The 26,736-nt window shown below is 46.4% G+C and overlaps 1 protein-coding gene across 4 annotated transcripts in view; it reads left to right on the forward strand.

Annotated features, from left to right (window-relative positions):
* The window catches only part of NECAB1 (N-terminal EF-hand calcium binding protein 1), a 771,241-nt gene that overhangs the window by 463,400 nt on the left and 281,105 nt on the right, over positions 1-26,736 (forward strand). For all 4 annotated transcript variants that reach the window (XR_010177908.1, XM_063924081.1, XM_063924080.1 and 1 more), the window contains one exon: positions 22,984-23,081. Coding sequence is in view for 3 of the 4 variants with exons in the window: in XM_063924081.1 (XP_063780151.1) it covers positions 22,984-23,081 (98 nt within the window). In the remaining variant the exon portion in view is untranslated. The remainder of the gene's footprint in view (positions 1-22,983; positions 23,082-26,736) is intronic.

The raw sequence follows: 26,736 nt of genomic DNA on the forward strand, positions 1-26,736 counted from the left end.
CCCGGGACAATTTAGAGTCAAGAACTTTCTCTACCAAGAATTCCTGTTGTCCCCGTACATCCACTGGAGATCTACCCTGAGAGATCCTCCGAGGAAATCTACTGGAAGAAACGTATTGTTGCAACAGGGAACAATGAAAAGTATTTCCAATTTTAAGAGATCTTGGTAAACGTAGCCGAAAGGCAACTGGGTTGACCTTCTTAATAATAAGAAACGGTCCAATAAATTTGGGTCCCAGTCTAGCCGAGGATTGTCGAAGCCTGATGTTGCGAGTCGACAACCACACCTTATCTCCCACCTTAAAAGTGCAAGGACGTCGGAGCCTGTCAGAAAATTTCTTCTCTCGGAAGGCCGCTTTTCTGAGATCAAGGTGCACTTTTTTCCAAATAGCTCTGAGATGGGAGGTCAAGGTTAGCGAGGAGACTGGAGAATGATAAAGAAAAGAATTGGCTCTGGGGTGAAAACCAAAAACTGAAAAGAACGGAGACTCTTTGGTGGAGGAATGACAAGAGTTATTGTAAGCAAATTCAGCCAAAGGGAGAAACTCAGACCAATCATTCTGGAGTTTGGCTGAATACAGATGCAAATATTGTTTTAATGACTGGTTGACTCGTTCGGTTTGCCCGTTAGACTGTGGGTGGTAACCAGATGTTAAAGACAGTGTCATCTTCAATGAGGCACAAAAACATTTCCAGAATTGTGCGATGAATTGTGGACCCCGATCAGAAACAATATCAGTGGGCAACCCATGAAGCCTGAACACATGGCGGAGGAACAAAACTGCCAACCCTTGAGCAGAAGGCAATCGGGGAAGAGCAACAAAATTAGCCATTTTACTAAAACGGTCCACTACCACCCAAATGGCTCGGAATCCGGCTGAAAGGGGAAGGTCAACCACAAAATCCATGGAAATATGAGACCATGGCCTGAGAGGAACAGCTAAAGGCATGAGTTGCCCTATAGGCAACGAACAAGGAACCTTATGCTGTGCACAAACCTGACATGAATGAACGAATTCCTTAACGTCTTTAGAAAGACTAGGCCACCACACTGAGCGAGAGACTAACTCCAATGTCTTAGTGATTCCCGGATGCCCTGAGACTTTGCTGTCATGAAATTCAGTTAAAACTGTGGCTCTCAAAAATTCAGGGACATAAAGACGACCAGCAGGAGTAAGTCTAGGAGCTTGGTGTTGAAGCTGGTTTAACTGGGTAAATAAATCCTGTGTGAGGCCTGCCCGGATGACCGAAGATGGAAGTATGGAGGTAACAACAGGATTGCTATTGTGAACCGGAAGAAAGCTACGTGACAGGGCATCAGCTTTTGTATTCTTGGAACCAGGCCTGAAAGTGATTATAAACCTGAAACGAGTAAAAAATAATGCCCAACGTGCCTGCCGAGCATTAAGCCGTTTAGCTGATTCAATATATTGCAGGTTCTTATGGTCAGTCAAAACCGAAATAGTATGTTTAGCTCCCTCCAGCCAATGCCTCCACTCCTCGAAAGCCCATTTCACCGCCAGTAACTCCCGATTACCAACGTCATAGTTGGATTCAGCGGAGGAGAATTTCCTGGACATAAAGGCACAAGGATGTAACTCCAGAGACTCCGGATCCTCTTGAGAAAGGACAGCCCCCACTCCAACCTCTGAGGCATCAACCTCCACAACAAAAGGCAATTCTGGATTAGGATGTCTGAGGACTGGAGCCGAGACAAAAGCTTGTTTCAAGGCCTGGAAGGACTATTCGGCTTCATGCGACCAGTTGGTAGGATCCGCCCCTTTTTTTGTCAGAGCTACTATGGGAGCAACCAGGTCAGAAAAAGAATGAATGAACCTCCTATAATAATTTGCAAACCCTAAAAAGCGCTGAATTGCTTTTAAATTAGTGGGTTGCGCCCAATTAAGGATGGCCTGGAGCTTCTTTGGTTCCATGGAAAATCCCTGAGGAGAAATTATGTACCCTAAAAAAGATACTTCCGTGACGTGAAAATCACACTTCTCCAGCTTGGCATACAAATGATTCTCACGTAACTTTTGAAGAACCAGACGCACCTGGGTAACATGTTGTTCCATCGATTCAGAAAAAATCAAGATGTCGTCTAAATAAACGACCACGAATTTCCCTAGGAAGTCACGGAGAACATCGTTAATAAGGTCTTGAAAAACTGCCGGAGCGTTAGACAGGCCGAACGGCATCACCAGGTATTCGTAGTGACCCGACTGAGTGCTGAAAGCCGTCTTCCACTCATCCCCAGATTTAATTCGGATGAGGTTGTAAGCTCCTCTAAGGTCAATTTTAGAAAAAATCACAGCAGAACGTAACTGATCAAAAAGTACAGAAATCAACGGCAAAGGATAGGTGTTTTTAACGGAGATCTTATTCAGGGCTCTAAAATCAATGCATGGTCTGAGGGAGCCATCTTTTTTCTCCACAAAGAAAAAACCTGCACTTAAAGGAGATTTTCATGGTCTAATAAATCCCTTCTTTAGGCTTTCCTGAATATAATTATTCATGGCCGTAGTTTCTGGCCCGGACAAAGCATATAATCTCCCCTTAGGCAAAGTGGCACCTGGAACTAGCTCAATTGCACAATCATAAGGCCGATGGGGAGGCAGAATGTCCGCATTGCCTTTAGAGAAGACATCGGCAAACTCTTGGTATTCCACAGGAATGAGTTCTGGAATGATTGCTGCAACTCTGACTGGATATGAAATACATTCCTTAGCACAAAATGTACCCCATTGGGAAATCTCCCCTGACCGCCAATCAATGGTGGGATTATCAAAGGCCAGCCAAGGGTGACCCAGAACAACAGGAACTGCCGGACAATGTGTAAGGTAAAATTCAATATTTTCGGAATGTAAGGCTCCTACGGTAAGTACTACTGGAGGTGTACGTGAGTAATTATCCCATTAGAAAGCGGACCCCCATCTAAGCCGTGCATGGTGATACATCTATCTAATGGTAACTGCGGAATGCCTAAGGTCTTAGCCCAAGTTAAATCCATAAAGTTTCCTGCAGCTCCACTGTCGACAAAAGCCGACACCAAAGAACTGAGGCTGCCAAAGGAAACCTTAACAGGGACTAAGAGAAAGTTGTTCAAGGAGATAAGCTGCAGACCTAAGTGAACCCCCTCACAATTCACTTGGTCAAAGCGTTTCCCGACTTTTTCGGGCAATTACGAGCAAAATGTCCCTTACAACCACAGTATAAACAAAGACCGGAATTTTGTCTTCTGGTTTTCTCTTCAGGAGACAGCCGGGAGAGACCCATCTGCATGGGCTCCTCGACGTCCTCTGGAATGGAATATACACAAGGACTAGACCTTACAGATGCTCCTCTTTCAGCCCTCCGCTCTCGGAGACGACGATCAATCTTTATAGCAAGCTCCATGAGCTTATCGAGAGTCTCAGGAGCGGGGTACTGGAGGAGGCTGTCTTTAATAGATTCAGATAAACCGAGGCGAAACTGACTGCGCAGGGCAGGGTCATTCCAGCCACAGTCGTTCGACCAACGGCGAAATTCGGTACAATAAACCTCCGCAGGATTTCTTCCTTGTTTGAGAGCGCGCAGCTGACTCTCAGCGGACGCCTCTCTATCTGGGTCATCATACAAAAGCCCTAAAGACTTAAAAAAGGCGTCTACAGATAACAACGCAGGATCCTCTGTTCTTAAACCAAATGCCCAGGTCTGAGGATCCCCCTGGAGTAAAGAAATAATTATCCCAACCCGCTGAGATTCATTACCAGAGGATGTTGGTCTTAAACGAAAATAAAGTTTACAGGATTCTTTAAAATTAAAAAATTCTTTTCTATCACCTGAAAAACGGTCGGGCAAATGCATCTTTGGATCAGGGACTACCTTCGGGGAGGCTCGCAAAAGATCTTCCTGCGATCTCACCCGAAGAGAAAGATCCTGAACCATCTGAGTAAGTTCTTGAATCTGGTTTACTAAAAGCTGACCGGGATTCGTCCCTAAACCTGACGGATTCATGAGGCCGATAAACTCTCACAAAAACTGAATGAGAAAAAATTAAACCCCGTTTAATTTTAAGTTTTGGTTTGGCCGGTAATAATGTTATGATTCCAGCACTCTGGTCTGAGGAGATTTTATAACAAGGACCTGAGCACTGGAACGTAATGCTGGGAAAGGAAGTGGGAATGGAAAATAGCCCCTGGCGCCCTAACTCCGTTGTCTCGCCCGTGTTATCAGAAATCCCTTGCGAGACTATGGTTGCTTGAGCCCATGGCAGCCGCGTTTGAAGGGCGGATTACGTCTGCCCAACTCCGATGCCCCCTCAGGTCTTAATGGGAGACAAAGGGAAATCCGAGACAGGGTGATGACAAGGGGCCCTCTAACTCAGCAACAAGGCCAGGGGCTAAGGTAACTTAAAACTAGAATATGTGCGGAAAAACCGCCAGGGAAAAGGACAACCAAAATACCCACTTGTCCACTCTCCTACCCGGCACCGCCGAGTTCCGGAGAGGACTTGTGGAAGCGGAACCCTCCGCAAATGCTCCGAAACAGAATACAAAAATAAAGCGGGCAGAGCCGCAACTCACGAACACCACACGAGATTATCTGGCGACCGTGGCGGACAATAGAGGACCAGGGACTTCTTGGGATGAGATGACAACTCCAAGATTCAGGAACCCTGAGGACAGGAATGACCGGACACAGCAAGACTGGAACAGACGTTCAGCAAACCTAAGCAGCATGCAGGAAGCTATTACCGGCGTCTGTGTGAAGCACTGAGAAAGTATTTAACAGGGAGTCCTCCAATCAGATGTTACAGAGCCAAATTAGAAAACATGCCGTGCAGCTGCCAGGCTGCACGAGCAGAAACAAGTGTGTGTATGATTTATTGATTGACCAAGCAACGGGGAACGCGGTCCGCCCATGGCGTCCCCGTTGCTAGGGTCCAGGCGGCTCAGCACGCCTGGCGTCCCTGCGTTGCTAGGGAGCCGGCGGCTACGCGCGCACGGCGTCCCAGCGTTGCTAGGGACCCGGCGGCTAGCACGCTCGGCGTCCCTAGTAGCTAGGCGCCGGGCCGCGAGGACATCGCGGACCCCGGCGCCTAACAGTCTCGATGGTCCATAAACAGTCCCTAGAAGTATAATTTAAAACAACAAATGTCTATGTACAGACACAACCCTTACAGTTTTATCATATGTATATATTTTATTTGTAGGGTTTCCCTATTGATCTTTGGCTATGTAAGGCTTTGTATGAACCCAATTTCCACTGTTGTTATGTCGATTTTTTACCGTTACAGTGTATGAGTGATAACCTCAATTAAGGACAAAACGCCAAAAAATCAGAGTAAGGGCCTTTAGATTCGCAATCCGGACGATTATCAAATGACTCTGGAGTAAAGATCTGAGGGAACTCTGCACCTTTCTCCCACTTTTGTTACCTATAGAGTGATTTATACCCGTTTCACACCTCCGCTTCGACCCGTGTTATCCCAGTTCGCAGCTCTGTAGAAATTAGCCCCCGAAAAGAAACCCAGGTCGAGTGACCCAGCAATCCAACCAAGGTTACGACCATGGGATAGACACGTGGACAAACCATGTAACAGGACAGTGTGAATGGTCTGACCTGGGTCATCTGACCCAAGTCCTGTTTACAGTGTAGGATGAGCCGGATTACAGGCGCTTGGAGAAGATATCACCAGTGTGCAGTTTAAATAACGCCGACCCTGGAATAACCTGGGTAGAAGCGGCGGTGTAACCGGGGTCAGTCCCTGAATGCAACAGTGTTCCAAATACCGAGTCGAACCCGGAATTTTGGTGTGAAAGGAGTATATACAATATGAGCTACATTATATTTTTTTCTTTTATATGCATATGAGGAATGTAGGGCCATAACTAGGTATGTGCGGAGTGCACGGTAGGGGGCAGTGTTTTGGCGACACTTGTCAATTATCTGTTTTAATTTCACTTGTAGCTTCCCCTGTTTTTGAAGCCCAGCAACTCCTGGCCGCCCCTGTCTCCTACACCCACCCATTCGTCGCTACTACCTATACAACATTCATGAACTTAACTTGAAGTCACACTGTCCTTTATTACATTTCAAGATGCTGACATACTCGGGATTCAATCCCATTGCCTGTGGCATTGCAGTCATACACTCTATTCATTGAACTATTTGATGCTTACCTTGTACTTTGTGAAAACATTATCAGCATTGCAGCTGAGCAGATCTATGTAGTGTGTGGCTACAAGGGATTGGATGTGTGGCTGCCCACTACATACAGTAGAAATGCCCAATTGCAATGCTTTTTTTTAACAAAATACAAGTAGCTTCATATTGTTAGAAATATAATAGTTTTTATGCAGGATCAAATAGATCAATGGGTAGGGTGTTTGACCGGAATGCAACAGGTTATAGGTTTGAATTCTGGGTATGGCAATATATTGAAATTTGTTTAATAAAGGCTACTGCAACTAAATAACAGCAAGCTCTCAAGTGAAGTGCATGAATGTGGTATAAAAAGGGTTTGTGTCCAAATCAATTTTCTTGGCACACCTATCTTTTTCCCCCACTTACAAACTTGGCACACCTATCTTTGGGCAGTTTTGCCCATTCCTCTTTGCAGCACCTCTCAAGCTCTATCAGTGTTACGTTCTTGGTGCTTCAGAACAAAGGTGAGGTGTAGCAAGTCTAAAGCACCAGAACGTGACGCTGAAATAATGACTAGGTGAGATGGTAGCCCCTAGCAACCTAACTCCGTTGTTTCCCCCGCGTGGTCAGTTCACGCCTGCGAGACTGTGGTTTCTTGGGCCCATGGCAGCCGCGTTTGAAGGGCGGATTAGGTCTGCCCACTCCGATGCCCCCAGGTCTTAGTGTGAGACAAGGCGTGAACCGAGACGGGAGGATAACAAGGGGACCTCTAACTAAACACAACCGAGAGCTAGGGGCTACTAAGTAACCTAAAGCTAAATATATATATGTGCGGCACGCCGCCAAAGAAAAACGAACAACAAAGGTACCACTGTCCACACCCTACACGGCACCGTTGTGTACCGGGTTAGACAGTGAGGGCGGAAACCTCCGCAAAAACACCAGTATCAAATAAATACAAGGAGTAAGCGACCTAGGCCGCACGACGTGGCAGAAGCCACCACTCACGAAACCGGGAGAGAAACCCCAACGAGCAAGAATCCCGAGAAGACAGTCACAGGTGCACTTGAGTTGAGATTGGGAGAGGTTCACAGGACCGGCTTCTGAACTTCAAGACTCAGGATCACAGGGAGCAGGATCAACCGGATAACAGAATGCTGGATAATGGATACAGCTGGGCAGGAACAGCATACAGGAAGCTATCACCGGCGAGGCTGCCATGTGCTGACTCCAAATAAAAAGGACCTGCTGTCCAATGACCGGAGAGCCAGCCAGACCAGCCCCCAAACCCTAATTGATGGTTGCCGTGCAGCTGCCCTGCTGCATGAGCAACTCATTAAATAGAATTAGTATCTGGCAACGGGGAACGCGGGCCACCAGTGGCGTCCCCGTTGCCATGGACCCGGCGGCTGTGGATGCCCGGCGTCCTAGCGTTGCCAGGGACCCGGCGGCACAGCACGCACGGCGTCCTGGCGTTGCTAGGCGCTGGGCGGGTAAGGAAGGAGGTGCGGCGGCCGTGACCGTCGCTCGGCAACAGTCGGAGCGGCGTCACGGACCACCACGCCTAACAGTACCCCCCCTTGAGGAGGGGTTAAAGAACCCCTAAAGCCGGGTTTCTGAGGAAATTCCTGAAAGAATAATTTCTTAAGTTTAGGGGCATGTAGATCCTTATCCAGGACCCAAGACCTTTCCTCCGGGCCATAGTCTTTCCAGTGAACCAAAAAATACAGCCAGCCTCGAGAAACTTTGGAATCTAAAACTTTCTCCACCAGGAACTCTTTTTGCCCCTGAACATCCACCGGAGGTCTACCCTGGGAAGTCTTCCGAGGGAATCTCCTGGAAAAAATATATTGCTTCAGAAGAGAACAGTGAAAAGTGTTGCCAATTTTGAGTGATTTAGGCAAGCGTAGCCGAAAAGCCACAGGATTGACTTTTTTTACAATAAGAAACGGTCCAATAAATCTGGGTCCCAATCTAGCCGAGGGTTGTCGGAGCTTGATGTTACGGGTTGACAACCACACCTTATCCCCCACTTTAAAAGTGCACGGGCGTCGGAACCTATCTGAAAAAAATTTCTCCCAGAAGGCAGCCTTCTTAAGGGCAAGGTGCACCTTTTTCCAAATCATTCTAAGGTGGGAAGTTAAGGTCAACGAAGAGCCTGGAAAATGAGGATAAAAGGAATTGGCTCTAGGATAAAAGCCCAGGACCGAAAAGAATGGGGACTCCTTGGTGGATGAATGGCAAGAGTTATTATAGGCAAACTCGGCCAAAGGAAGAAATTCAGACCAATCATTCTGAAGTTTGGCCGAATACAGCCGTAAATACTGTTTTAATGACTGATTAACACGTTCAATCTGTCCGTTAGACTGTTGATGGTATCCAGATGTTAAAGAGAGTTTCATATTTAATGAGGCACAAAAACGTTTCCAGAAACGGGCAATGAATTGTGGTCCCCCATCAGAGACAATATCCACGGGTAAACCATGGAGCCTGAAGACATGGCGGAGAAACAAAACTGCCAAAACTTGGGTGGAGGGTAATCGGGGAAGAGGAATGAAGTGGGCCATCTTACTAAAACGGTCTACTACCACCCAAATGACCCGGAATCCAGCTGAAAGAGGAAGGTCCACCACAAAATCCATGGAAATGTGTGACCATGGCCTACGAGGAATGGCTAGAGGCATGAGTTGCCCGACCGGCAACGATCGAGATATCTTGTGCTGAGCACAAACCTGACAAGAAAGGACAAATTCCCTGACGTCCTTAGAAAGATTAGCCCACCACACTGAGCGAGAGATTAACTCCAAGGTTTTAGTAATACTCGGATGACCAGAAACCTTATTATTGTCATGAAATTCAGCTAGGACAGTACCTCTCAGAAACTCAGGGACAAAGAGACGATCCGCAGGAGTGACACTGGGAGCCTGCTGCTGAAGCTGGACTAGCTGTGTAAACAAATCCTGTGTGAGGCCAGCCCGGATGACAGACGGTGAGACAATGGGGGTAGTAGCCGGGTGGCTATTGTGAACTGGAAGAAAACAAAGTGACAGGGCATCGGCCTTCGTATTCTTGGAACCGGGCCTGAAGGTGATGATGAACTTGAATCGAGTAAAAAACAGCGCCCAACGTGCCTGTCGAGCATTAAGCCGTTTAGCTGACTCAATATACTGCAGGTTCTTGTGGTCAGTGAACACAGTAATGGTATGCCTTGCTCCCTTCAGCCAGTGCCTCCATTCCTCGAAGGCCCATTTAAGTGCCAGCAATTCTCGATTACCAACATCATAGTTGGATTCTGCGGAGGAGAATTTTCTGGACATGAAGGCACATGGGTGTAATTCCAGAGACTCCGGGTCTTCCTGAGAAAGGATGGCTCCCACTCCAACCTCTGAGGCATCCACCTCGACAATAAAGGGGAGATCTGGGTTAGGGTGTCTGAGTACTGGAGCTGAGACAATGGCCTGTTTTAGGGCCAGGAAAGCAGACTTGGCTTGAGGCGACCAATTGGAAGGGTCCGCTCCTTTTTTAGTCAATGCAACAATAGGAGCAACTAAATCCGAGAAGGCATGAATAAAACGCCTATAATAATTTGCAAACCCTAAAAAGCGCTGGATTGCTTTTAAATTTGTGGGTTGTGTCCAATTTAGGATTGCCTGGAGTTTCTTTGGTTCCATGTAAAACCCCTTTGGAGAAATAATATACCCCAAAAAGGATACCTCCGTGATGTGGAAATCACACTTCTCCAATTTGGCGTACAGATGATTCTCCCATAACCTCTGAAGTACCCGTCGCACATGGAGAACATGTTGTTCAGAGGATTCTGAATAAATCAAAATATCGTCTAACTAAACGACTACGAACTTTCCAAGAAAGTTGCGGAGGACATCATTAATAAGATCCTGGAACACAGCAGGAGCATTAGACAGACCAAATGGCATTACAAGATATTCATAATGTCCTGACTGTGTACTAAAAGCCGTCTTCCATTCATCCCCAGATCTTATTCGGATGAGGTTGTAAGCCCCTCTGAGATCGATTTTGGAAAAAATAACGGCAGTACGGAGCTGATCAAACAGTACCGAGATCAGCGGCAAGGGGTAGGTGTTTTCAACAGATATCTTATTCAGAGCCCGATAATCAATACATGGTCTGAGCGACCCATCTTTTTTCTCAACAAAAAAGAACCCTGCACTCAATGGAGATTTCAAGGGCCTAATGAAGCCCTTCTTCAGGCTCTCCTGTACATACTCATCCATTGTCGTAGTTTCCGGGCCAGACAGGGCATATAGTCTCCCTTTAGGCAAAGAGGCATCGGGAACTAGGTCAGTGGCGCAGTCATAGGACCGATGAGGAGGCAGAATATCCGCATTACCCTTAGAGAAAACATCGGCAAAGTCCTGATATTCCAAAGGAATAAGTTCTGGGGTGACAGCCGCAACCCGGACTGGACGGGAAATACATTCCTTAACACAAAAGGGACCCCATCGGGAAATCTCCCCAGACCGCCAATCTATGGTGGGATTATGAAAGGCAAGCCAGGGGTGACCCAAAACTACGGGGACTGCCGGACAATGGGTAAGGTAAAACACGATTTTCTCTGAATGTAGGGCCCCCACTGTCAGTTGTACTGGAGGTGTGCGGTGAGTGATTACCCCATTAGAAAGCGGACCACCATCCAAGCCGTGCATGGTGATACGTTTATCCAAAAGTACCTGCGGAACGCCCAAAGCCTGAGCCCAACCAAGATCCATGAAATTTCCCGCAGCTCCATTGTCGACGAAGGCCGACACCAACGAACTGAGACTACCAAAGGAAATTTTTACAGGAATTAATAAGGAATCATTAGAGGAGATCAATTGCAGACCCAAGTGAACCCCCTCACAATTCACTTGGTCAGAGTGTTTCCCTGCTTATTCGGGCAATTACGCGCGACATGTCCCTTGCCACCACAATACAAGCAGAGACCAGAATTTAGCCTTCCGGTTCTTTCCTCTGGGGACAGCCGGGAGAGATCCATTTGCATGGGCTCCTCGACGTCCTCAGGGAAAGTATACACACATGGACTAGGCCTGAAACTAGCTCCTCTTTCAGCCCTCCGCTCCCGGAGACGACGATCAATTTTAATAGCAAGCTCCACGAGTTTGTCTAAAGTCTCTGGAGCGGGTTTCTGAAGGAGACTGTCTTTTTAATAACTTCAGACAAACCGAGGCGAAACTGACTGCGCAGGGCCGGGTCATTCCAGCCACAGTCGTTCGACCAACGGCGAAACTCGGTACCATACGCCTCTGCTGGATTTTTCCCTTACTTAAGGGCACGCAGGTGGCTCTCAGCCGACGCTTCTCTATCAGGGTCATCATACAAAAGGCCTAAGGACTTAAAAAAGGCATCTACCGATAGCAAGGCTGCGTCATCGGCTTTTAACCCAAAAGCCCAGGTTTGCGGGTCGCCTTGAAGCAAAGACATCACAATCCCGACCCGTTGAGAGTGGACTCAGTACCAGAGGATCGGGGCCTTAACCGAAAATAAAGTTTACAAGCTTCCTTAAAATTAAAAAAATCCTTTCGGTTACCCGAAAAACGGTCAGGAAGATGCATCTTTGGTTCAGGAATCATACCCGGGGAGGCTCGAAAAAGATCTTCCTGCGATCTCACCCGAAGGGTAAGATCCTGAATCTGAAAGTTCCTGAATCTGATTGGCCAAAAGCTGGCTGGGATTCGGTCCTAATGCCGCCGGATTCATGAGGCCGAATTTCAAGGCCAACCAGAAACAATTAACCCCTTTCTTTTTTTTCTTTTTTTTATATTTCTTTGGCCGGTGATAATGTTACGTTCTTGGTGCTTCAGAACAAAGGTGAGGTGTAGCAAGTCTAAAGCACCAGAACGTGACGCTGAAATAATGACTAGGTGAGATGGTAGCCCCTAGCAACCTAACTCCGTTGTTTCCCCCATGTGGTCAGTTCACGCCTGCGAGACTGTGGTTTCTTGGGCCCACGGCAGCCGCGTTTGAAGGGCAGATTAGGTCTGCCCAACTCCGATGCCCCCAGGTCTTAGTGTGAGACAAGGCGTGAAGCGAGACGGGAGGCTAACAAGGGGACCTCTAACTAAACACAACCGAGAGCTAGGGGCTACTAAGAAACCTAAAGCTAAATATATATGTACGGCACGCAGCCAAAGAAAAACGAACAACAAAGGTACCACTGTCCACACCCTACAAGGCACCGTTGTGTACCGGGGAAAACAGTTAGGGCGGAAACCTCTGCAAAAACACCAGTATCAAATAAATACAAGGAGTAAGCGACCTAGGCCGCAAGACATGGCAGAAGCCACCACTCACGAAACCGGGAGAGAAACCCCAACGAGCAAGAATCTCGAGAAGACAGTCACAGGTGCACTTGAGTTGAGATTGGGAGAGGTTCACAGGACCGGCTTCTGAACACCAAGACTCAGGATCACAGGGAGCAGGATCAACCGGATGACATAATGCTGGATAATGGATACAGCTGGGCAGGAACAGCATACAGGAAGCTATCACCGGCGAGGCTGCCACGTGCTGACTCCAAATAAAAAGGACCTGCTGTCCAATGACCGGAGAGCCAGCCAGACCAGCCCCCAGACCCTAATTGATGGTTGCCGTGCAGCTGCCCTGCTGCACGAGCAACTCATTAAATAGAATTAGTATCTGGCAACGGGGAACGCGGCCCGCTAGTGGCGTCCCCATTGCCATGGACCCGGCGGCTGTGGATGCCCGGCGTCCTAGCGTTGCCAGGGACCCGGCGGCACAGCACGCACGGCGTCCTGGCGTTGCTAGGCGCCGGGCGGGTAAGGAAGGGGTTGCGGCGGCCATGACCGTCGCTCGGCAACAGTCGGAGCGGCGTCACGGACCACCGCGCCTAACAATCAGGTTGGATGGGAAGCGTCGGTGCATAGCCATTTTCAGATCTCCCCAGAGATGTTCAATCGGATTCAAGTCTGGGCTCTGGCTGGGCCACTCAAGGACATTCACAAAGTTGTCCTGAAGCCACTCCTTTGATATCTTGGCTCTGTGCTTAGGGTCGTTGTGCTGCTGAAAGATGAACAGTCGCCCCAGTCTACGGTCAAGAGCACTCTGGAGAAGGTTTTCATCCAGGATGTCTCTGTACATTGCTGCATTCACCTTTCCCTCTATCCTGACTAGTCTCCCAGCTCCTGTCACTGAAAAACATCCCCACAGCATGATGCTGCCACCACCATGCTTCACTGTAGAGATGGTATTGGCCTGGTGATGAGAGGTGCCTGGTTTCTTCCAAACATGACGCCTGTCACTCACGCCAAAGAGTTCAATCTTTGTCTCAGAACAGAGAATTTTATTTCTCATGGTCTGAGAGTCCTCCAGGTACATTTTGGCAAACTCCTGGGGGGTTGCTATGTGCTTTTTCACTAAGAAGTGGCTTCCGTCTGGCCACTCTACTATACAGGTCTGATTGGTGGATTGCTGCAGAGATGGTTGTCCTTCTGGAAGGTTCTCCTCTCTCTACAGAGGAATGCTGTAGCTCTGACAGAGTGACCATCGGGTTCTTGATCACCTCCCCGACTAGGGCCCTTCTCCACTGATTGCTCAGTTTAGACGGCCGGCCATTTCTAGGAAGAGTCCTGGTGGTTCCGAATTTCTTCCATTTAAGGATAATGGAGGCCACTGTGCTCATTAGGACCTTCAAAGCAGCAGATATTTTTCTGTACCCTTCCCCAGATTTGTGCCTCGAGACAATCCTGTCTCAGAGGTCTACAGACAATTCCTTTGACGTCATGCTTGGTTTGTGCTCAGACAAGCACTGTGTGCCTTTCCAAATCATGTCCAATTAACTGAATTTACCAACTAGCCATTCGCTGCAGCTACTACCCTTGACAGACATTGCGGTGCTGAACTGTGGGTGTTGCTGGGGGCGGTCCAGCACACACAGTGCATTTGTGCTGTATGCCAGACACCACTGGCACACACCTAGTTACGGCCCTGGTTTAGTTCAAGTGACAGGTTAACCTCTGATAATTGATACACTATCCTCTCCTGGCTGTAAATAGGTTGGTTAAGTACTTATATCTGGAATCTATATATATAAAAGACAAATACCACTGACTCACCCCCCCCCCCCCCCCTCCCCCCGCCGGCATTCTGCGGCCGCAATTCCAGCGTTGGACGCTGGTGACACAGCCCCAACCCAATTTTGTCATGCCCCTTCCCCACGACGCATTTTTATTCGAAATACTGTAGAATGACCTTGGTAAAACACTTTTAAAAAATAATAATTTATAAGGAAAACTTCAAGACATAGTCAATAATCAGAAGAGTTCTTTGCATTCATTTTAAACAACATCGTCTGCAATGGGACGGTAAAACACTTTTATAGAAAGAGAATCTTCTGCTCTTTGAAACTAGACAATTTGTGTTTTCCTATACAGGCTGCTTCAGTAAAGCTTAGGAAGCCACATGCACTAGTTTTGCCTATTATATTGACCATAAATAACTTGACTTGGTCCTGGACCACCAACCCAGGGCACCCCTGCAAGTTCCTAGAGCCAACCCAGTTTGGGAACCACTGACTTGAGGAATATATGGTTGTGTGAAGCTCATTTTGCAATAAGCCCTCTGCTGTTCCTGGACTTTAGCGCTGTTTTTTTTTTTTGGCCCAGTCATGTACCGCAGCTCTCAGGACTCTACCGGTCAGTCATTGGACAAGTCCTAGGAAGCAGGTCAGAGATTCTGTACTGCAGATCACATCCAGCACTGGTTCAGCATTTTCCTTTATTGATACTGGTTTTTAAGTGAATTAGATTAAAACTGTATGATATTATCTCCACTGTAGTAGTTTAGAATGTAATTAACATTTGTTTAGGTGGTCTCATAGCACTTGTACAGTATGTGTCTATTTTGCACTGAAACAAAGTCTGTGTCATTGGAACCGTTACCACAGCCCAGAGTTATCACATCCCTCCTGAAGTATCAGTAATCCATGTGGGCTTCATATAAATATTTTATGCAATTCACAATATGAGCTTACTATCTCCAGAGTGTTAGAGAATTAATATAATTTTTTACATTTTTCTTAGTTTTTGGTCAGATGTTTTTGTAAGTTATTTAAAAATATAACTGGACCCTCTTTTTTGTTATTTCCCCCTCAGCTCACTTTAAAATTGTTAGAAAGGAGAAAAATGTCTAAAAGCAATTACAGAGTAAGACCATTCTCCCTACTGTGTAAGCTGCAGCACTAGGTGTCCTGTTAGTTGCTTTTCATTTTACCCTTGTACAGTATGTCTTACTGCCATGTTTTGCTAATCGCACAGTGTAACCTATGTAGTGCGCTCAACATGTCTACCTCGCCTGGTACTCTCTTGTGTAGAAAAATCAATGTATGGTTCTGAACTCCTAATATTTTTGGCTCCCCAAAAATGTGTAATTTCTTCACCTTTTGAGAGGATTTATTTATAAAAAATAAAGACAACTTCAAGCAAAATATATTTAAAAAATTTTAGTAAAATGCTGCCTGTTTCTTCTTCTTTGTCTTCTGATGATGATGATGATGATTATTATTTTGTAATTATTATTATTATTATTATTTACTCTGCATTATAAAATAGTGAATTTCGGACTAAGATTGGTCTTCAAATCTTACAAACTTGTCCTATAAGAGGAACAAGATGGCGGAAGCCTCATGACTCATGAAGAGTCATCCTTCAGCACTCAGGAGAGGAAAAACCCCCTTGTGGAGGAAACCTCTGGGGACCCATGGCTGAAGGACTGCCCGTCCCTCTAGGCATTAAGAGACTATGCAGAGTTTGCCCAGACCACCCGCCTCACCCACTAACCTTGCATAACCCAGTCATCCCTTCTGTCACCTAAAATCTGCTATTTTTACCTATTACCCAACCGGAGAAGAACGCACCTACAGTCAATGGGGGGCGTGGGGAGTAGGGCAATCATAACCACCATAGCACTCGTCTCTGATGCTCACAGGGAGTTACAACTGCCCCAGCATGCTGGCACTTGGAGAACCTCAAGTGCCAGCATGCCCGGACATAAAGGGCCTGCTGGCACATGTAGTCCACCTGTAAAGAAAATATTACAATAAAAACACCACACCGTCTTAAAAAAAAAAGTTTATTAGTCAGGGTCTTCACCTGGGGGCCCCAGGGCTTCCGGCGTCTTCCTCCGGCGTCTTCACCTAAGAGGCGGCGGCCTTTAAGCTCTTTTGCATGGCCGCCACCTTCCCAGGGCTTCCAGCGTCTTCACCTGGTGGGCGGCGGTTGTTAAGCTCTTTTGCATAGCCGCTGCCCATCCAGGACTTCCGGCGTCTTATTTCTTCAGGAGCTCTTCTCTGCTCCTCCGCCGTCGGACTGACGCCACTTATATAAGTCAGCCGGAGGGGGTAGGGCGATGACGCAGCAAGCCGTGATTAGCTCGCGGCAGCCATCTTGAATTCAAAAATTACACTGAGGTGCCATTTTTGAAATTGGTTCCACTCCGTTGCCAAACTCTGCAGAATGGCAGATAGGGATCTCGGATCCCTGCCTGCTGCTAATACTCTTGCCGCCACCTGCACCTCTGCCACCTCCCGCCACCACCGACGCCCGCACCTCCGCGTGTCCACACAGTGACAGTGATGGCAGTGGATCCAGTGACGGATCCGCTGGCCAATCACTCTGGCCTCACTGACCGGGGCGTGCCACCCCTGCCTGCACGTCCCTGCTGTTATATAGTATTGGATAAAAACAAAAGTAATGACTAAAGCACAATATCATTTTCTTACACCTCTGCACGTTAATAAAAATGGATCAGACTGCAATACTGGTACACTGGGATTTAAGCAGACAGAGAGAGTAAAGGATTTAAGTTGCAACATTATAGGCTCACCAAACAACTCTAAGGAGATGTCATAGGTACAGCATAAAAGATTTCAATAGGGACATTATAGGCCCATCGAGAGAGCTCTCTTCAAATATGTCCAATGACCCATTTGCAGCTCTTGGGGTTGCTATGTAATGGCACTGTCCCAGTAAGTGTGAGATTTTGTTTTTATCCAATACTATCTCCAAGGTCATACTATAAGTCATATATTATAGTAGTCACGCTAAAAGTCCACCGACGCTTCGAACTAAGCTGCCCTTATCTTTGTTCAGTCTCCAGTCACTAACCTTCTGCCGGTGTGCTATGCCGTCTCAGGCCTCTGGTGTCATATGCAAGAGACAGCAACAGCCCAGCCCTGATATAGACAGTTGCCATTATGACATCACAGCATGACCTCACACACCCCACCAGACAAGCCAAGACTAGTTTTTTCTGGTTTGAGGCCACTGTTGTCTTTTACATGCAGAGGCGGATTGGCCATAGGGTTCACAGGGAAGATTCCCGGTGGGCCGACGCACCCGTGGGGCCTGTTTTGTTTGAGGACATGTGGTCCTATTAACAGACATAATGAATAAGATGCAAAATAATTTGCATATATGAAAATTACTTTGCCACTTAGCCTGTGATTGCAGATGATCTAGTGTATGCTCTGTCTGCCTGCTTGGCTGACATATAAGATTGAGTGAATAGTGATTGGGATACGGTTGGAGTAATAATTAAGCAAGAAAATATATCTTTCTAAAGAATTATATAGTTTACTAAATTCTAAAGGTGTATCATATAATGTGCTCATAATATTTAATTTTATTTCCTTTTAACGTCCCCCTTGATCCTGGACATGCCCACTATCTGGAAAGTCTTGGGGGAAGAGTGCTGCTGCCACGGCCCATGGGTAGACCTTACACCTCTGGTGCTGCCCATGTGGGGCCACTAGTGCAAATGTTTCCAGGGCCGCTTTTTGTTCCCAATCCGCCCCTGTTTACATGACTGACCTAAGGGAAATGTGATTTCACTTCTTATTTAAAAGATTACACTCAGATGAAAATATTATTTATTACTAGCGTTTTCCTGCGGCTTTGCTCGTATGGATGTCTGTTATTGCTCAGTGGAACTAATTTCTCAAAGCCAGTAGTGGCATCTAATATTGTGATGTATATTTTATATTGTACATATTAATCACAAAATTTCTTTGTAAACAATATTTGCAGTTTTTCTTCAGGGACTAACACAAAAGGATGCTTGGGGCTACTAACACGTGAGCAAGCCACGTAATGCTTCCCATGGGAGAGGCAGCTGGCCCTGAGATCAACGTCTGCAGCCCTGAGTATTTGCCCCTGTGACTTGTTGATCGTCATAGCGAAGCAGATGCTTACAAGCAGATGCTTAGGGACTTTGATTGAAAAGAAATTTTTTTTTTTTAGATAATTATGTTTATTAACTATCCCTCTAAGTTCAGTCTTATTCTCTGCTTTATAACCCTAAACCTTCACCTGCTGTTCCAGCTGTTATTCAATAAGATCTAGGGAGGACTGAATTAACACTAAAGTGTTGTCTAACCTCTGAAAACTGATGTTTTCAATGGTTTGCCACAATCCCAACCTTTATCAATCTCTGGAAAGCAAAACTATCGCCATCTATAGATTGAGTGCTAGTAAAGAATTTAAGGGCACTTTGGTCAATAGTTTGGGGCTCAGTACTCCAAGGGAACTCACAGCACCCCCAGTCAGACACAGTGGTGCAGGTATGATCTTGCCATAGCATACCTCACAACATGACCCATTCCAGGAGGACACAATGCTCTGTTCCTGGACTTCCCTCTTAATATAGTATTGCTATCACTTGTGTTAAACAGGTTAATTGATAAGAAAGCTGTTTCAAAACAGGAGATGGCAATCATACATAAAGCGGGAAGTCCAGGAACAAAGCATTTTGTCCCTCCTGAAAAGGGCCATGTTAGGAGGTATGCCATAAGATAAAATGAGCTTGGAGTAAAGGTCTGCTTTACACAGTGTTTCTAAACTCCATTCCTCAAATACGTTTAACAGTATACAGTATGTTTTTGAAATCTCTGTCTGTGGAGCAGTTGGGATAATTTCAGACCCAGCAAAATAGATAAACTCACCTTTGCATGATTAAAGAAAACCAGAAAACATGACATGCTGGAGATATTTGAGGCCTACAGTTGAGAACTACAGGGAACCATAACAGCGCCTGTGCTGGTGCCCAGCTGCTTTCATTACTGACTTGCACACTTTGAAAGATCCTCAAGTGATACTAATTATTTTAGTTGTGAATCTGTGAGGAGACTTGGAAAACCTACACTGTTAGGATCCTTTTAGGACTAGAATTAGTATACACTGCATTATAGCATAAGGAATGGAGATGTTCTGGCAGATTATTGAATTTACTGTTTTAGTAATACCACTTTCACACAGAAAGCGGTGGAAGACCTGACTTTTACCCGGCATTTGAAACACAGGTTTTATTCCAGTCCCAGCCTGCATATACTACTGTGCATATACTAGTGTTCTCTCCAGGAGTAAATCAGGCACATACTGTATACTACTGTTCTCTCCAGGCCTAGCCTGTACCCCATTAAGATAGAAGACAAATTGCCCGGTCAAGCATTTGGACCCGGCAATTTACCGGGTCAACCTGGGTCCTTCTTCTGTGAGAAAGGGTTGTCCCTGGTCAAAAACTGGGTCAAAGTCCCGGTATTTTCGACCTGATTTGCCCCATTCACACAGAAAAGGACCCGGGAAATTACTGGGTCAAAATCTCTGTCTGAAAGGTCTATAAGTGATGCAGAATAATTTTGAAAGAAACTGTCCAAATACAGACAACATTCTGTATTCGGCGAGACCCCTTATAGACAGCCGGCCCGACCCGGCAATATGCCAGGTTGATGACGCCACCGCCGACGCGTGTGGAGGTGGCACTTGGAGATCAGATGATATCCAAGTACCACCTCTTCTCTATACAATAAACGGGTGCCAGGTAGCATCAACAAGCTTATCCGTTTACACTGCATCATGACCCGGGTCCTTCTCGGGACCAACCCTGCAGGCTAGCCGGGTTGGATTCCCGGGTAATTGGATCCGGGTAAACCCTTTTATACGCAGCTGCTCCAGGGTTATCACAGCATTAACCCGAGTTTATAGCGGCAGTGTAAAAGGGGTATTAGTTTGGAATATCCTCACATACAGTATTCTGGTTACTTTCAAAACCCACGACAATATAAAATTGTACTGGAACATCACTAGTTAGCCATTGACACAATATTATTTGTCTATAAATATGTATACAGCATTTAAGACTAAAGACAATGCAAGTATAACAAAAATACAAAGAAAAAAACCAGCAAGAACAGAGTAGTTAAGTGCAGTGACTTTGAAGCATTCTCCAAAAAACAAAGTATCTGTTATTTTTAGCACAATTGTGCAAGTGCCTGATTACTCGTCAGATCATTTGAAAGGGAAAATAACTTCTAAGTACATTTTAAATTCATCCAATAGCTTTCCGGACTTGGCAGCCTGAATCAGATGTTGTATACAGCCTAAACAAGTTGGCAGGCTCTAGCTAATCTTTAAGCACTAACAATCTATTTTTGCTACCTAGTTGAACAGTAGCAATTATTAATGATGCGTGCTTCACAAAAGGAACAGTTTTAGGCCATATTTATCAAATTCCCCCTACAGGTGTCAGACTGGCTTAGTTTCACTGAACTCACCCATAGACTGCCTGGTAGGTTCATGCTGAATAATTGGTAGGTAGGTGAGATGTTGATTGTCTATCTACAGTATCTATAAATTGCAGCCTGTTGGTATCTGTAACTTGTAATTTGAGGTTGTCCACTTTTTTTCTAGTTTCCTGAAATAACAGATTTAAGCTGGTTCATCTTATTAATAAAAATATCAGGTGCTTATTTAAAGATAACTAATACAAATGACAATGTTGTTCTGCGTGTTGCTTATATACTTTCTTGATACTGTAGGCGGGATGTAATCCCACCCGAGTTGGTGGCTGTGCTGGAGACCGTCCGAACTTGGACGTTTTTTTAAAGAGGCAATCACTTAGAAGGCAAAACCATGCTTTGTAAGTGATTGCCTCTTTAAAATAACATCCAAGTTTGGCCGCCATCCCGCACGGCTGCCGTACTTGGGCGGCATTACACCCGGCCCAGTATGTTCAGTTGACAGTGCTTATACAACACTTCTTATTTTTGTTACATGAATTCGGCATCTGTGCCATACTTCTTGGCACTTTTTTACAGCTACTGTAAATAGCTAAAATGCCTAGCATGACTTTGTTGTATATAACTTCAATTCTTTTAGTGTCCTCTCAAAGTAACTAAACATTTCCTTATGACAACATACAGGCAGTTGAATGCTTCATTATTTATATTAAGGGGTGTATTTACTAATGTTCGATTTTGTATTCTATTTTAAGGTCGATTTTAAATCAACTGAAATCAAATCAATTTGACATTCTTTTCACTGTCCAAATCGTCCATTTACTAAACATTTGATTTTAAAATCGATTTCAAAATTGATATGGATGCGTGTCAATTTTGACTAGTGGTCTCTTGTTCAGCTTTGGATGACCATTTCAGAATCGAACATAGGGCCTAATTCAGACCTGATCACAGCAGCAACATTTTTCTCTAATGGACAAAACCATGCTCGCTGCAGATTTGGGTGGGGTGTGTTCAAACTGAAATCTAAATTGCAGTGTAAAAATAAAGCAAGTAGTATTTACTCTGCACAGAAACAAAATAACCCACCCAAATCTAACTCTCTGCAAATGTTATATCTGCCCCACCTGCAGTGCACATGGTTTTGCCCATTAGAGAAAAATGTGCTGCTGCGATCAGGTCTGAATTAGGCCCTATGTCTGTTTCACTACAATGGGTGAGATGAGATGCATGAACAAAGTCTATCAGTCCCTAACCTCATCACAACAACCTCTAGCAGAAGGCATCTATCTAGCATCTTTGTGCACAGTCTTCAGTAGGGTGTCTGTATGCAGTCTATGCCTGCTATAGAGTATATGTAACTAAAAGTAAAAAATGGGATAGGGATTAGGTATTGCCCCTGTAAGCCCCCTATAAAGTGTTAACAAATGCAGACATTAGGAACTACTGCAAATGTAGTGACCTTGTTTATTGGGCTTTAGGGGTCTATTTACTAAACCTTGGATGGAGATAAAGTACCAGCCAGTCAGCTCCTAACTGCAATGTTTCAAACAATGGGGCAGATGTATTGAGCCTGGAGGAGTGACAAAGCAGTTATAAGTGCAAGGTGATAACACACCAGCCAATCAGCTCCCAACTGTCATTTTTGAAACCCGTAATTATTGGCTGGTGCGATATCACCTTGCACTTATCACTTCTTTATCATTTCTCCAGGCTTAATACATCTGCCCCACAGTCTATCACATGGCAGTTAGGAGGTGATTGGCTGGGACTTTATCTCCATCCACTTTATCTCCATCCAAGGCTTAGTAAATAGACCCCTTAGTCTCAGTGTATTCTGAGTACATAACATATAACTTGGACATCATAGACTGGGTTGTCAGAAGGGGAAGGAATTACCAGGGCCACAGCACCTGTAGGGTACTGGAAATACAGGTTACGCCACCCACAGTGCCCCAGCCATGCCCTTGTTGTGCGAACCATAGAAATGTACATACCCCATCAGTTGTCTCTGCATGACCCCCACCCCATATTTCTGGGCCTGCCCGATATCCCCACAGCCCTGATCATAGGGACTATAGAAAAACATATTTTGGAATATGAATAATTATGATCCTATATTTGATTGATTTGGGGTCATACACGCGGCGTTATAAGCCGATTGCCCAATATGGCAGTGCAGGCTCCAGCGTTATGCTCTACCAGGTCAGATATCGAAGTCTAGTACAATGCATCTTCTTTCAAAAGAAACACAGGACAAATGATGAAACAACTTTCTTTATTTTACAGATTACTTTTCCCAGCATTTAGGAGAGTATGAAAGTGTTCTGGCGGCTCTGGAAGACCTCAACCTCTCCATACTGAAGGCTATGGACAAAACAAAGAAAGTAAGAATACTAATTAAGCATTATTGTTAACACTTGGTAGAAGCACCATTACCTGCAATTACAGATTTGTGTCTTTTTGAGTAAGTCTGATACTTCTTTGATATATCACTGACGTCCCATCAGGATAGATGGTGACCATTGGTAAACAGCAATATTGTATTCATTCCGTAGGTTCTAAATGCTATTGACTGGGCCACTCCAGATCATTCATTTCTTTTGTGTTAAACAGCTCTGATGCTGTTCTTGCCATACGCTTTACATCATTGGCGTGTTGGCAGGGCCGGCTCCAGGCACGTTCGAATTGAGCGGCCGCGCGGGGCGCCACCCTTAATGGGCGCCGCGCGCTGGCGCCGCCATTTTCGTTCCTGGAGCCGGCCCTGTGCTGCGCTGCCCGGCCTTAAACTATTGTGTGCTTACGCGCTGTGCGGTGCTGGCATCTGACGTCAGACGCCAGCGCACATAGCGCACACCACCCGCACCGCCGCCACACCGCCCGCGGCCCTGCGCCCTGCTCCCTCAGACAGCAGCACTCCTCCCCCTCCCAGTGCAGCAGGTATTGGGGGCATTTATGGATGGCATTATGTGGGGGGTGCACTGTGGGGTCATATCTGCACTGTGGGGGCATTCATTTATCTAGCACTGTGCGGGCATTTATTTATCAGGCACTGTGGGGGCATTTATTTATCAGGCGCTGTGGGAGCATTTATTTATCTGGCACTGTAGGAGCATATCTGGCACTGGGGGCATTTATTTATCTGGCACTGGGGGGCGTTTATGTATCTTGCACTGTGGGGGCATTTATGTATCTGGCACTGTGGGGGCATATCTGCACTGTGGGGGCATTAATGTATCTGGCACTGTGGGGGAATATTTGGCACTGGGGGCATTAATGTATCTGACACTGTGGGGGCATATCTGGCACTGGGGGCATTAATGTATCTGGCACTGTGGGGGCATATCTGGCACTGGGGGCATTAATGTATCTGGCACTGGGGGCATATCTGGCACGGGGGCAATAATGTATCTGGCACTGTGGGGGGCATTAATGTATCTGGCACTGTGGGGGGCATTAATGTATCTGGCACTGTGGGGGCATTAATGTATCAGGCACTGTGTGGGGCATTAATGTATCTGGCACTGCAGGGGCATATCTTGCACTGTGGGGGGCATTAATGTATCTGACACTGTGGGGGGCAATAATGCATCTGGCACTGTGAGGGCACTTATGCATCTGGCACTGGGGGCACTTATGCATCTGGCACTGGGGGCATTTATGTATCTGGCACTGGGGGCATTTATGTATCTGGCCCTGTGGGGGCATATCTGGCACTGTGGGGGCATTTTTATATCTGGCACTGTGGGGACATATCTGGCACTGTGTGGGCATTTTTATATCTGGCACTGTGGGGACATATCTGGCACTGTGGGCACTTATGTATCTGGCACTGTGGGGGCACTTATGTATCTGGCACTGTGTGGGCACTTATGTATCTGGCACTGTGTGGGCACTTATGTATCTGGCACTGTGGGGCATTAATGTATCTGGCACTGTGGGGAGCATTAATGTATCTGGCACTGTGGGGGGCATTAATGTATCTGGCACTGTGGGGGCATTAATGTTTCTGGCACTGCGGGGGCATATCTGGCACTGTGGGGGGCATTAATGTATCTGACACTGTGGGGGGCAATAATGTATCTGGTACTGTGTGGGCACTTATGCATCTGGCACTGGGGGCATTTATGCATCTGGCACTGGGGGCATTTATGTATCTGGCACTGGGGGCATTTATGTATCTGGCCCTGTGGGGGCATATCTGGCACTGGGGGCATTTATGTATCTGGCCCTGTGGGGGCATATCTGGCACTGTGGGGGCATTTTTATATCTGGCACTGTGGGGACATATCTGGCACTGTGTGGGCATTTTTATATCTGGCACTGTGGGGACATATCTGGCACTGTGGGCACTTATGTATCTGGCACTGTGTGGGCACTTATGTATCTGGCACTGTGTGGGCACTTATGTATCTGGCACTGTGGGGGCATTTATGTATCTGGCACTGTGGGGGGCATATCTGCACTGTGGGGGCATTTATGTATCTGGCACTTTGGGGGCATTTATGTATCTGAACTGTGGGTGCATATCTGGCACTGTGTGGCCATTTATGTAGCTGGCACTGCTGGGGGGGCATGTCACGTGTAGCTGGCACTGCTGGGGGGGCATGTCACGTGTAGCTGGCACTGCTGGGGGGGCATGTCACGTGTAGCTGGCACTGCTGGGGGGGCATGTCACGTGTAGCTGGCACTGCTGGGGGGGCATGTCACGTGTAGCTGGCACTGCTGGGGGGCATGTCACGTGTAGCTGGCACTGCTGGGGAGCATGTCACGTGTAGCTGGTACTGCTGGGGGGCATGTCATGTAGTGTTCCCGCTAGGCGTCTGTGGCTAGGCAATGTGTCTCAGTGCTCTCCCTGGTGCAATGTGTCTCAGTGCTGTGCCTGGCGCAAAGTGTATAGGAGGTTCTACCTGGTGCAGTGTGTATTAGCTGCACTACTGTGTGGTGTAATGCAAATTGCCACTATTATGTGGCCACGTACCTTCCCCACAAAGTAACTCCCCTTAATTTTTGCTGCGCGCCTTCGGCGCGCACTGTCCATGCTTTGGCATATAGGTGTGGGAACAACAAGCAGTATGTACATCATTTTGCCCTCCTAACTTAAAAATGTGCCCTCCCTGTGATCAGCACCATGCCCTAAAAAGTGAACACTATCATGTGTAGCTGGCACTGCTGGGGGGCATGTCATGTGTAGCTGGCACTGCTGCGGGGCATGTCATGTCTAGCTGGCACTGATGCGGGGCATGTCATGTCTAGCTGGCACTGCTGCGGGGCATGTCATGTGTAGCTGGCACTGATGCGGGGCATGTCATGTCTAGCTGGCACTGCTGCGGGGCATGTCATGTGTAGCTGGCACTGCTGGGGGGCATGTCATGTCTATCTGGCACTGCACATTATGTGTATCTGGCACTATACTGGAGACATTGTGTGTAAGGAACACTACTGTGGCTATGTGTAAGGCTGCTAATTGTGTGAAAATATATTTATAGTTTGATGATATGAAGTTACGAGGCCACGCCCACTTTTCCAGATGCCACGCCCACTTTCCCGGGGGGGGGGGGGGGGGGGGGGGGGACTTTTACATTTTCTCGCTCAGGGTGCTAGTAGGCCTGGAGCCGGCCCTGCGTGTTGGTATCTCTCCTACACACAATACAATGAAGCGGCATGTGTTAGCTTGAACAACCTGACATTGATTTTAAAACTGAGCAATAAATCACAGAGATAAAATGAATGGTTATGATGTTATTGCATAGGTATTATATACAGGTTGAGTATCCCATATCCAAATATTCCGAAATACGGAATATTCCAAAATACGGACTTTTTTGAGTGAGAGTGAGATAGTGAAACCTTTGTTTTTTGATGGCTCAATGTACACAAACTTTGTTTAATACACAAAGTTATTAAAAATATTGTATTTAATGAACTTCAGGCTGTTTATATAAGGTGTATATGAAACATAAATGAATTGTGTGAATGTAGACACACTTTGTTTAATGCACAAAGTTATAAAAAATATTGGCTAAAATTACCTTCCTGCTG

This window comes from Pseudophryne corroboree, chromosome 5, assembly GCF_028390025.1.
Source record: "Pseudophryne corroboree isolate aPseCor3 chromosome 5, aPseCor3.hap2, whole genome shotgun sequence".
In the NCBI taxonomy this organism is placed as follows: domain Eukaryota; kingdom Metazoa; phylum Chordata; class Amphibia; order Anura; family Myobatrachidae; genus Pseudophryne; species Pseudophryne corroboree.